This window comes from Carcharodon carcharias, chromosome 16, assembly GCF_017639515.1.
Source record: "Carcharodon carcharias isolate sCarCar2 chromosome 16, sCarCar2.pri, whole genome shotgun sequence".
NCBI classification, from domain to species: Eukaryota; Metazoa; Chordata; class Chondrichthyes; order Lamniformes; family Lamnidae; genus Carcharodon; species Carcharodon carcharias.
Window position 1 is genome coordinate 95,242,117 of NC_054482.1, and position 13,714 is coordinate 95,255,830.

General features: G+C 46.0%; 1 protein-coding gene across 2 annotated transcripts in view; it reads right to left on the bottom strand.

Moving 5' to 3' along the window:
• Positions 1-292: 292 nt before the first annotated feature.
• The window catches only part of LOC121289313 (2-lysophosphatidate phosphatase PLPPR4-like), a 75,434-nt gene continuing 62,012 nt past the window's right edge, over positions 293-13,714 (bottom strand). The window contains exons 6-7 of one of the 2 annotated variants that reach the window (XM_041208645.1): positions 6,226-6,399; positions 293-1,633 (exon numbers count right to left, since the gene is read on the bottom strand). In XM_041208645.1, the coding sequence (XP_041064579.1) occupies positions 293-1,633; positions 6,226-6,399 (1,515 nt within the window). The remainder of the gene's footprint in view (positions 1,634-6,225; positions 6,400-13,714) is intronic. The other variant, XM_041208646.1, reaches the window with a different exon arrangement.

A 13,714-nucleotide genomic window follows, 5' to 3' on the forward strand; every position in this document is an offset into this window, starting at 1 on the left:
ATTGCTCAATACAATGAGTGACATGTTCAAAATGGGAGAAAATGAATTCACAGTTTATTGATATAGCAACGTAGCAAATACTTCTTTCACAAGGCTCAGGCTTTGCCTGTGTGCTTTTGATTAGTATGTAAAAATAGCATATTCATGCAACCATGTTTAAATATCAGTAACTTCTCAATTAATAAACCACGGAATGGCACATTTAAAACTGCTCAATCTATTATCGATAAGTACTGGTATTCAGCATCTGTTTCCAATGGATTGTCTTTCAGCAGGTTTCCATAGTAAGGATTCATTCTTTGTAAGCTCTGGTGGGCGATGTTCCCTTGTAGAAGATATTTCTTGTACTTTCTGGGCTGTTTCCTCTTTCTGGTATTAAAATTATGTTAGCTTTCCGCCTGAGGGTTGAATCCCGACTAGAGGACACCGAGTGTGTTTCAGAAGCGGCTTCACTACCTTCCACTGGCGTAACTCTTATGGTGGTGATTCCGTGGTGATGGTGTTCACTACTGTCTGGATTGGTTTTCTTTCTATCAGATGTAGCATAGCTATCTTTTACTGATTCACTGCTTTCAGAGTCTCTGTTAAGATCATTTAACTCAAATGCTTGGCGAATACTGCCTTTTTCATGGGACTTCCATTTCCATGATCCACTTCCTTCACTGCCCGATGGCACTTGCACGAGCGGCCTGTTGTTTTCTGGATGAGCTTCTACTCTGACAATATTACTAGGCTCATGCTCTGTTAGAGCTTTGTACCTTATAGATCCTGTGCAGCTTACTGTACTACCATCGGTACTTTTCGGGCTGCTCTGTAGCATACCTTGCTGCTTGGACATAGCAATAACCTGCATAATTCTTGGTTGGGTGTTTGCCCTGCCAACTCCACTCTTCTCAGCTACTTTAAGCCACTTTGATCGAGCTGAACTGACTTTTGGAGAAGTGCTTACGTTCTCTTGTGTTTCCTCAGGTATATGAACCAGCTGTGACGAGCCTGGGCGTGACTGCATAGAGACTCTTGCTCCTCCACCAATGTTACTGGTGCTGCTAGTCCCAGGAATAGTACCAGCTTGAATTTTCAGATACTGGTTGAGTTGTGCCTGTTGATCTCCATTAAGGCCTACTCCTGCTGGCTCTGAACTGGATCTCATCTCCATGGACTTTGGTGGAGAGTGACCAGTTTCTGTCTCCATTACTTGCAGGGACAGTTTCCGATTTTCATTCTTGGACTTCCATTGTGACAAGAGCTGTTTAGAACGGGCAGAATCCATAGAAGCATGAATTGTTGCATTCCTTCTGGCTGCCTCATCCAACGATGGTGTGTTGACACGTGGCAGTGTGTTGCTAAAGGTTACCATGTTCTCCTTTGCCATTGGACTACGAGGAGTAATGATCTCAACGTCGGCACTCGTTCTCTTTAAGTTTGTAAGGGAGCCAGTTTCTCTGTGGTTTCGGTTCAGAATGCTTTCGGAATGGTGGGATGAGATCCCATCGATGCTGCTGCCAGTTTTTCCTTGGAGTTGCCTACTGCTTTCCTGGCTGAGGTCTGTCAGCGACCTCAAAGGTTCTCTGTGATGGGGCTGGTGGGTTATGCCATCATCACTAGGCTGGAAATTGCTCACAGCATAAAGACCCTGCATTCGGAACAAAAAAAAACATGGAATCAAAATACACGTTAAGGGTTATTTATTTCATACAATCATAGGGCAAAAATTTTCGCTTGGTGGGTGGGTGCATGCCTGACATGCTTGAGCGTGAAATTATGCGTGTTGATGTCAGCTGAGCGTGCCACCATCAATGCGCAATTGTGCGATAGTTCAGTTGGCGGGTGCGCACCAGAGCTGGCCACGCGTTCGCTGACAATTAAAGGACCTGTTAAGGCTGTTAAGTAGTCAATTAAATAAATTAATTACTTAACTAATGGCTGGCAGGCAGGCGAATAAGCCAAGCAGCATTTGCATTTTTTTTGGAAACTTCATCCACGGCGGGTGGGGGGGGGGGGGGGGGGGGGGGGGGTGGGAATGAGGTTTCCAAAAGCAAATAAAACTCAAATAAAAACTTTAATAACATGTTCCTGCCCATGTGACAGAGCCACATGAGGGGGCATGTTTTATTACATTTTTTTTTATTACTTTTTTCATCTCTTATATGCCCTGAGGCAGCTCTGTGCTTTAGAGAGATTAAGAAGCACTCACTCATGCACACGTGTGAAGTTGGTGCTCGGCCCACTCGCCCTCCTCCCCGCACCCACACAGGCAGCGCTCAATGCTGCTGCTCGCGTTCCACACTGGGCGGGCCATAATTGGCCAGCATGAATTCTCAGTGCGGTGCCGATCACGGGCGGCGGTCGGCTTCCTGACTGCCCCCGTCCGCTCCCACCAAGCACCCCCCGCCAAGGGCAAAATTCTGCCCATACAGCACAGAAGGACCAATGTGGCCATGCAAGACAACAGTGACTGCACTCAAAAGAACCTGATTGACTGTAAAGTGGTTTGGGACATTGAGGTTGTGAAAGCTGCTATATAAATGTACATTTTTCTTAAATTTCTTTCTATTCAATTAGTCCCACTCATTTGTTCTTTCCCCTAACACTGCAAGTTTCTCATTCATAAGTAGACAGCCAATTCCCTTTCAAAAATAACTATTGAATCTGCTTTGACCATCTTGCTGGCATTCCAGATCATAACAACTTGCTGCATCATTTTATTTAATCTAATAAACATTTTCAATATAAAACTTACTTGCAGGTTACGTCTTAATTGCATTTTTTTTTATCAATTTAAATTTAATGTATCTTTAATTCTCACGTTGTTCCTTTTTAGAGAAAGAAATTCGTCATTATATTTTTATGAAATTGATGGCCTGGTCAGTAAATTCCACTTCTCTCTTGCTACATCTGGGCCAGCTGAGCAGTAGATGTAATAATGATCCTGCTTTGTCTCATTGTACCACGTGGTGTCTGGGAAATTAGGTCAGGCCCTATGTTAACTGGAATTGCTGAGCTACTCTCTGTTGATCCCATCTTGTGTTAAATTGGAATGTATACTTAAACCTTTATCTGGATTTGGATCTGAAGTATTTTGTGGGGCACAGTTCATGTGCTCAAGTGGATTTTCTCCACTTCTGATCAGGTGTAGCAGAAAATCATGGGTAAAGACGTATTTGTGATCTTAAATGCTTGGAACATACCACAAGCAGCATTCTGGTTTATGGCTCCCAGAGGTTAAAACATTAATATTATAAAGCATTTTGAAAGGGTAGAAAGGAAGCTAAACTTACAATTATTCGGCATGTTTCACAGCCTCAGGACATTCCAAAACACTCTACAGCCACCAAAGTACTTTTGAAGTATAAACACTGTTGCAGTGGAGGGAACGCAGCAGCCAATTTGTGCACAGTAAGCTCCCACAAACAGCAATGAGATAATGTTTTTGTGCTGTTGATTGAAGGTTAAATATTGGCAGGGATTTCGGCAGGAACTCTCTTGCTGTTCTTGCAAAGGGTGCCATGGGATCTTTTACACCACCCAGGGAAGCAGACAGGAACCTCTGTTTAACGTCTCATCTGAAAGACAGCTCCTTCAACAGTGCAACATTCCTTCAGAACTGCATTGGAGTGTCAGCCTAGACTTTTGAGCTCAGGCTGTTAGAGTGAGGCGTTCTAACTCAAAGGTGAGAGTGCTACCCATTGAGCCACAGTTGGAACAGTTAGATAGAGCTAAAGTGTTTCAAAGTATAACACCTTCTTTCAGAATGCTTTCTATCCCTTTGAATCTTTTGCTTGGATAGTAGGCCAGAAAGCATGAGAAGTTTTACTACAGCTTTTCTAACAGTAGTACAGCACAAAAAGGGCAGATCTGTGTCTTCAAAGCTAAGTGTGCTGGATCTGGACTACCAAGTATAACAAATATCAATTTATTCCAGAGTAGGATAGTGTAGCACATGGCAGACTGTGGTGTCAAATACCTTGCTAAAGCATTAATGAGTCACTTAGATAAATTACATTTGCTATGATATGATGTTTGTGAGCCTGTGTGTTAAGAGAAAAGCTATATTTAACAAATAAAATGGTGACCATAACTGTTTGAATTAAGGATTCTGCCACAACATTGGCACACAGTCCTTGAGAGTTCAATTGGACATCTGAGCATGTTAACCTTTATTTAAAAGACCAACACAAATGACCTAGACTTCAGCTGATTTAACTGAATTCAATTCCCAGACACAGAGGAGAATTTTCATTTCGGCGTGCGGGGCTGGACCCGGCATGCCAATGTGTAACATGATGCACGGTGACATCGGGCATGCATCCCGACGTCACCATGTGTCATTCAGATCTTACGTTCGACGGGCGCACGCCAGAGGCAGCTGCGCACCCACCGAACTGTCAAAGGCCTGTTAAGGCCATTAGAAAACCAATTAAAGTAGGTATCAACGTTGCCCATCCAGCCTTAATGTTGGCGGGCAGGTGAAGAGCCCAGGCGGCCTTCGCATTTTTCAGGAAACCTCACCCACGGGCGGGATGAGGTTTCCTGAAGGTTTCATTACAAAAATAAATATTTTTTTCACAATTCAGAAACATGTTCCAGCTCACGTGGGACATGTCTAAATCATTTTTATCTTTCTTTATTTAAAACCTTCCATATGAACTTAAGCTCCCTGAGGCAGCTCTGTGCCTCGGAGATTTCTGCGCTCTTTCGCGCGCATGCACAAAGAGCGCAGCCCCCAACTCTCCCCGCCCGCACAGGTAGCGGCCCTGCGTCACGCTGGGCGGGCCTTAATTGACCCGCCCACGTAAAATTGCGGGCGGCGATTGGCTCTGTGTCTGTCCACGCCCGTTCCCGATCGGTCCGCCCGACAGGCAGAAAATTCTGCCCAGAGAAACAGTGGCCTAGATGTTCCAATCTCCGGATCATCAGATGAGATGTACCACCCACCCCCCCCCACAAGATGCTCTTCGGGATCCCTGGGAAGTCCCGGCGCAATGACTCCATGGGAATTACCCGGGAGGATTGAACTTCTAATAGGCATTTCCCCATTCCCAGGGACCCTCCGAAAAAGTCTCCAACTCTGAGTTAGAGTTGGAAACTTTGGACAGTTCCATGGTACCTATCTGGTTAGTTACCCAGGAAGTGTTAGACAGAAAAATCTTAGTCTAACTTCTGGCTAACCAAGAAACTGATACTCCCAAATCCCCCCTCAACTTCCCCCAACCCCAAACACCCATCTCACCCCTCTGATCCTCCCAACCTACCCCCGACCCGGCCTGACTAGTGCCCACTACCTGACTTCCTCCTGACCCCCTGATTCCCCTTTGACCTGACCTGACTAGTCCCTACCCAACTCCCCATAAACCCTCCAACTCCTTCGACCTGACCTGACTAGCTCCCTCCACCCATTTCCCCCAATCCCTGACTACCCCCGACCCACCTACTCACCTTACCCACCTAGCCAGCTGCCACCCTTTCCACCTACCACGCTCCCCAGCTGCCACCCTACCCAGCTCCAACCCTGGCCACCTGTCAACTTACCTCGCCCACTACCCACTTACACACCTACACATTTACACACTCACTCATTCATACATACACTCGAACACATTGAGAATAAGAGGATGTGGCTTGTCTTCCCCCAGTGGTCCAGCGATACAAGAAAGCAGTTCCTTTGACGGCGTGCGCCGCATTTCTGAAGAAGCTGGGATCGGATGACCAGGCCAGAAATGTGGAGCTCTGTCATAGCACAGAAAAGCAGGAGCAGAGCGGCAATCCGATGGTGATTGCTGTTCCTCGGAAGATTCGGACCAATATCATAACTTCGTCCTCCCAATAGACAATCCTACTCATAAATGTGTGTATCAGATATTGGGTCACATGCTACTTATAATTTTCTAATCATCTAAATGGATGGTTGGGATTTTGTGCCAATCACCAAAATAGTAGTCACAATGAGGAATCCTGGGCAGTGGCGTCTGTTCTCTAACCCTGAAGCTTGATGCCTGTTTTATGGTCCTTCTACATCCTCCTGGTTGATTTAAGCTGAGTGGGCCAATATACCTGTCTGGGTTTTCTGCACAGCAGTTTTCCAATCTGCTACCATAACAGCATCGGAAAATTACAGGCCACCACACTAACTGCATAAATGGCTGAACGAGGGCCATTTGTAAAAGCAGTGAGCATACACCGTCAAGAAATATATCTTTGTAACAAAATCTAAGACGCAACACTCACCAAATAGACAGCAATTCCTCCTCCTATCATAAATCCACAGTACACATCAATCGGATGATTCTTGTACTGGATAATGCGTGTTAATCCAGAGATCACTGCACAGATAATAAATGTGAAGACCAGTAGTGGCTTGAGGAGTTTGGAGGAGTCTGTCAGGGTTGCATTGAAATACATCTAAAAGATAAACAACAAACGATAAAAATTGAATCAGTTTTGAAATGAACTAAGAATATTATCTTGTGTTACTTGTCTTGACCCGCACAGACATTTATGAAAATCATTGAACTTTATCTGGCAACTGAACAGCGTGAATTACAGCTGCAGAAGTTGTAGCACAGAAGGAGTCCACTTACGCCAGCGCATTGTTTTCCAACTGAAGCTGTCTATTGCCCTGCCTTTTCCTCGTATTATGTTCATCCTTTTCAAATGTTTATCCAATTCCATTTTGAATGAAGTATGGAGCAGGATTTTACCCTTGCTGGGTGTCCTAGGCGGGGGCAAGCAGGAGCGATTGAGAAGCAGACCGCGATTTCATGCTGGCCGGCTAATTAGTACTCGCCCAGTGTGAACCGCGCGCGGCAGCGCTCAGGCTGCCTATGCAGGGAGGGGAGGAGAGCGAGCGCCTCACAGAGCTGCCTCAGGGAGATGAACAGTTTTGAAAATTAAAAAATGAACTATTTTAAATTGTTAAAAAAACATGTACCCTCATGTGGCTGGACATGTTCTTAATGAAATGTTAAAATTTATATTTTATTTTTAATTGCCGTTGGAAACCTCATCCCACCTGCGGATGAGGTTTCCTAAAAAGTCCAAAGGCCGCTTGACCTTTTCACCTGCCCGCCAACCGTAAGGTTGGATGGATAGCGAAAAATAACATTTAATTTAATCTTTAATGGCCTTATTAGGCCTTTCAATTGTCGGCAGGCGTGCTGCCGACTCCCGCGCCCACCCGCCAAGCGACATCATCAGGCGTCATTTTACACTCGAGCGGGTCAGGTGTGCGCCACCCACTCAGCGAAAAATCCTGCCCCAGAGTCTCTGTCTCAATTGCCAACATGTGGTAAGGCAAGTTCGGTTGCAAATGTTCCTCTGTGTATTAAAATTTCTCCTAAGATCTTTTCCATTCTTCTGATGATAATCCTCTGTCTATGTCTATTTGTTATCAATTGACCAACCAGAACGAACCAGTCTTTCACTATTTAACCTCCTAAAACTTTTCACAGGGAAAAATTTACCCTCCATCGGGGCGAGGGGGTGGGGAGAGGGGGTGGTGGTGCTGGAGTGGGCATGGGCGGGTGCGCCTCTGATCAGCGCCCCCAGCTGGGGGTGCGCTACCATTTTACGTGGGCAAGCCAATTAAGGCCCGCCCAGTGTGACATCTGCCAGGAAGCGCTATGCACTCCCTGTGCAGGCAGGGGGAATTCCCTCAGCCAAGAGTGCGTTCTGTCACTGATCTCCCTGAGGCTAAGTGCTGTCTCAGGAGATCGGCCTTGAATTAAAATTTTTCATAGAAATGATAAAAAAATTTCCCTGACATGCCCCCTCATGTGACACTGTCACATGAGTTGGGACATATTCATAACTTTTATTGAAAGATTTGATAAAAATCTAAATACCCTCTTGAAACCTCATCCCGCCCATGTATGAGGTCTCATGCTTTTTCTGAAGCCCGCCAGGGCTCCCGGCCTGTCCGCCAACCTTAAGGTTGGGACGGGCAGGTCCATTAATGATCTTATTTAGTTTTTAAATGACCTCAATAGGCCGTTGACAGGTGGGCGGGCGCGCAACTGACTCGGCTGAACCCCCACTGACCTGAAAATGTAAATGACGCGGGGTGACGTTGGGAGTTCATCCCGTGTCATTTTTTACATGTCGTCAAGCGGGCCCTGCCCTTACTCATCGACTGGAAGATCCTGCCCATAATCTTGAAAAGTTCCATTGGATCACTGATTACATTTCTGAATTCCATTTTAAAAATTGAGCCTTTCATTGTAACAAAAAATGTGCATTCCTGGTATCATGTTCCTTAAGGGGCGATGGTGGTGTGGTGGCATTGTCACTGGATTAGTATTCTAGAAATGCAGTGTAATTCTCTCAAGATGTGGGTTCGAACCCTGCCATGGCAGATGGTGAAAATTTGATTTAATAAAAATCTAGAATTAAATGGTCTGATGATGACCATAAAACCATTGTCCATTGTCAGGAAAAACCCATCCGGTTCACTAATGTCTTTTAGGGAAGGAAATCTGCTGTCCTTACCTGGTCTGGCCTATATGTGACTCTAAAACCACAGTAATGTGGTTGACTCTTAAATGCCCTCCTAACAAGGGCAGTTGGGGATGGGTAATAAATGCTGGCCTAGCCGGCGATTAATATTAAGAAAAATCATGCTAGGGAATCCTTTGTGTACCCATTTTTAATGTAGAGGCGCACTCTGGGGCTAATCAGTATCTAACATTGCTTTATTGCTTTTCTATTCAATGCCACTGCCAAAAAACCTGGAATCCTTATTTTGCCTTATTTATGGCAATATCAACCCCCATGCCAGCATTCAAAGATATAACTGAACCCCTAGATTTCCCTGATCCTCTACTGTTACCATTTAATTAATCATTGTTGCCTATTTTACATTTCTCTGTCTTAATTTGCATGCACTCACTCTGCTAGGGCAGGATCTTGCGGTTGGCGAGTGAGGGGCGGGGCCCGCTCACCGCTGTGTAAAATAACGCGGGATGGCATCGGGCGGAACTCCTGACATCACCCCACGTCATATCCATTTTCAGGTCAGCGGGGGCGCAGCCGAAACAGTTGTGCGCCCGCCGACAGCCTATTGAGGCCATTGACAAAGTCATTAACCTCATTAATGAACCTGCCCGTCCAATCTTAGGGCTGGCAGGCCGGCCGGGAGCCCTGCCAGACTTCAGAAAAAGCATGAAACCTCGTCCACAGGCGGGATGCGGTTTCATGAGGGCATTTAAAAATTTAATAAATGTTTGATTTAAAGTGATGGACATGTCCCAACTCATGTGACAGTGTCACATGAGGGGACATAGAACCATAGAAAAGTTACAGAACAGAAGGAGGCCATTCAGCCCATCTTGTCCATGTCAGCCCAAGGACACCCAGGTGCCCTTTCTAATCCCATTTTCCTGCACCCGGCCCATAGCCCTGCAGCTTACAGCACTTAAGGCGCAGATCCAGGTACTTTTTAAAAGAGTTTAAAGTTTCTGTCTCTAACACCAACTTGGGCAGTGAATTCCAGACACCCACTACCCTCTGCATAAAAAGGTTCTTCCTCATATACCCCCTTACAACTTCTGCCACTTATCTTGTATCTATGTCCCCTGGTTCTAGAATTCTCCACCAAGGGAAACAATTTTATCCTGTCCACTCCATCTATTCCCCTCATAATTTGTACACCTCAATCAGGTCACCTCTCAGCCTTCTTTGTTGTAAGGAAAATAACCCCAACCTATCCCATCTCTCCTCGTAGCTACACTTTTCTAACCCTGGCAACATTCTTGTAAACCTCCTCTGTACTCTCTCCAGAGCTATTACGTCCTTCCTGTAATGTGGTGACCAGAACTGCACACATTACTCCAGTTGTGGCCTTACCAGTGTTTTATACAATTCCAACATTATATCCTTACTTTTATATTCTATACCTCTGCCAATGAAGGAGAGTATTCCATATGCCTTCTTTACAACCTTGTCTACTTGAACTGCTGCCTTCAGGGACCTGTGTACCTGTACGCCAAGATTTCTCACTTCATCTACCCCTCTTAGTATATTCCCATTTATTTTGTAATCCCTGTAACTGTTTGATCTCCCTAAATGTATGACCTCACACTTCTCTATGTTAAAATCCATCTGTCACTTTACCGCCCACTCCACCAACCCATCTATATCGTTTTGGAGTTTATGGCGATCCTCTACACTATTCGGCCAATCTTTGTGTCATCTGCAAATTTCCCAATCGTGTCCCCCACATTCATATCTAAATCATTAATATATAACACAAACAGCAAGGGTCCCAACATCGAGCCCTGTGGAACATCACTTGAGACAACTTACCATTCGCAAGGGCATCCATCAACCTTTGTTCCTGTTACAAAGCCAACCTTTTATCCAGTTTGCCATATTACCCTGAATCCCATGGGCTTTTACTTTCCTGACCAATCTGCCATGTGGGGCCTTGTTAAATGCCTTGCTAAAATCCATGTACACAACATCCACTGCACTACTTTCATCAACCCTTCGTGTCACTTCCTCAAAGAATTCAATCAAATTTATGATGCAAGACTTTCCTTTAACAAATCCATGCTGACCATCCCTGACTAGTCCATGCCTTTCCACATGACAGTTAATCCTATCTCTCAGGATTGATTCTACTAATTTGCTCACCACTGATGTAAAACTAACTGGTCTATAATTGTTTGGCATTTCCTTTGATCCCTTTTTAAACAATGGAACTACGTTTGCATTTCTCCAGTCCTCCGGTACCTCCCCTGTATCTAGTGAAGATTGGAAAATCATCCTCAGAGCATCTGCTATCTCCTCCCTGACTTCCTTCACAGCCTCAGAAACAATCCATCTGGCCCTGGTGACTTATCAACTTTCAAAGATTTCAACCCTTCGAGTACTTCCTCTCTCTTTATGACTATCCCATCCAATATCTTGCAGTGTTCCTACTGGACTACTATATCTACATCCTCCCTTTTCTTTGTAAACACGGAGACAAAATATTCATTCAAAACCCTTCCCACAGCCTTTGCATTTACACACAAGTTTCCATCTGCATCTCTGATAGGTCCCACTTTTTCCTTAACTAACCTTTTAGCTTTAGTGTATTGGTAAAAGATCTTTGGGTTATCTTTAACTTAACTTGCTAATCTTTATTCATGCCCTCTCTTTGATTTTCTTATTTCTTTTTTTACTTCGTCCCTGCACTTCCTATATTCGTCTAGGCTATCTGCAGTGCTTAGTTCTTTGTGCCTATTGTACACTTTCTTTTTCTGTTTGATCTTTACCACTTTTAAATTCGGAGCTGATCTCCCCGAAGCAGCACTTAGCCTCAGGGAGATGAGTGTTCGCTTTGAGCGCACTCTCGGATGAGGGAATCCCCCACCCCCGCCCCATCGCCTGCACAGGGATTGCATAGCACTTTCTTGCGGACATCATGCTGGGCAGGCCTTAAATGGCCCACCCATGTAAAATGGTGGCCAATTGGAGGCACACCTACCCACGCCTGCTTCTGTACTTCACCCCCGACGGGGGGGAAAATTCTTCCCTGTGTCTTCCTTCAATATGCTTTTTGGCATTCCCCCTGTGTTACTAACATTGGCAAACTTTGATATCATTCATCTAGTGTTTACATCCAAATAATCTAAATAAGTAAGGAACAGTCCCAACACAATTCCCTAAACATGGCTACTTTCCCTTTAGTCTCGTATGTATTCACTTCTTTCAACAAAGGCATAATAGTTGTCCCCATCTCGTACTTTGGCCTTCTTCAGTGTTCTGGAATGCATACTCTCTCTAAAAGCCTGTGACTTTTCTACTTGCAGCTAATTCTAATGTACTTTTTAGTACTGTATTTTTTGATTACTCTTTTGGCTATCCTCTCTCATACCCTCCGGTAATGCTCCAGGTTTCATTTTCCTCTATAAATAGTGATGTTAAATATTTATTGTACAGATTGGCCCTCTTCATCTCTAATGCCACCACCCACCCCCGGCACTTTTTTGACAGTGGCTGGATTTCTCTCATCCCACCTGTGGCAGGTCTCGTGGTGGGTGGGAACAGAGATTCCAGCGGCAGGCAAAAAGTTGCAAATCCACCGGCGTAATGACAAGCCGCAATTCTCCTGATGCTGTGTTTATGGTGGGCCGGTTATCCCGCCAACTAGTGGCACGAATTCCATTTGCATTCATTAGCATATCATGAACGCTCATTAAAACAGCTGCTCGCTGGATCTTGCCACGTCCTCCAATCTTCCGTCATGCCAGCGGGAAATTACGTCGGCGTCTGATCCATTTGATAAAGGGTGACATGCACAAGTCAGACCTCGGTTTGCTGGTAACTTTGAGGTGAGTGGAACATATCTGCCATAGCGCTGCATCAATCTGTATAGGGCTATAGGGTTGGACTGCCCCTTCTCTTTGCTTTCATTGTCTTGAGGAACACCACTGTGCTGTGGTACTCATGCAGTCATGCAGGCCTCCACTTTCAGAGACTAGTACTTCAACCGGGGATGAATTGTGAGCCAAGGGTTGGGTTGATGAACACGATGGGGGCAACGGAGAGGGAAGGCGGTGGAATGACAGTGAGGGGGAAGGGTGAACACGATGGGGGAGATGGGGAGGGAAGGCGGTGGAATGACAGTGAGGGGGAAGGGCGAACACGATGGAGGAAATGGGGAGGGAAGGCAGTGGAATGATGGTGAGGGAGAAGGGCGAACACGATGGGGGCCTTTCTGGGGTTGCCTTCTAACCTCAAGGTCCTCACGGACCTAAAATCAAAATCCTCACAGACTTTGAAAGCAGAGCCATCCAGCTGGCTGGCGTGGATCTGGACCGGTCCTATACTGACGGTGAGGTCAGCGCTGCTCTACCAGGTGAGAGTCCATCAGTGCAACATCCATCAGACAACCATGCTGTGAATGATGTGTCCTCTTTCACAGACCACTGCCATGCACTAGTTATCTCTCCTTGCTTTCAAAGGCACATCTATGAAATAGCCAAGAAAGCCAACAACCCAGGGCCTCCAATCAAACCCAGAGGGAAGCTCTGAAGAGGAATCTGCTGAAACCCTCCCTGAAGACCCGTCTCAGCGCTCGCCCACACCCTCCACCAGCGCAGGGACACAAACCTCAGTGGGACCTAGCTTTAGAGTAGCTTTGGGATCACAATCTGCTGAGCACATCACACTTTCTGGTCCAAAGCAGGCGGCGGCAGGGACTTCCCAGGTGTCCGGCACTTAGAGAACTGCTGGAGGCTAGGAATTTGCTGAGTCCAAGTCAGATGATGAGTCTCTGGACTCGCTTACATCACAGTAGCTGGAGCTGCAAAAGCAAGCTCGGAACATCAGGAAGGGATGTCCGCTGCACTCCTCAGATTACAAGGAACAATGAAGGGGTCTGTCTGCCTTCAGTCTGACATGACAGCGCCGGCATGCCAACACACCAAGGTCAATCCTGGTAGGATACTGGCCACCATGGAGACCTTAATCCAGGGTGTCGCTCTTGCACTGCTGCGTGGGGGGAGCTCCATCGCCAACACCATAGCTAGTCTCAAAGTGTGTACTTGAGAGTGGTGCAGGGCAGCCCGATCTCACTCCAGCTACCCCTTCTCCTCAAGGAGTCAGCCTGGGGCTCAGGCCCATATGGAGGAGGATCAGCAGGTGCAGAGCCAGGGGCTATCCATCCAAGTACCGCCTGGAGTGTCCAGTGCATCCGAATCCCCTCTTTCTGTGACCTCAGCAGCTCCAG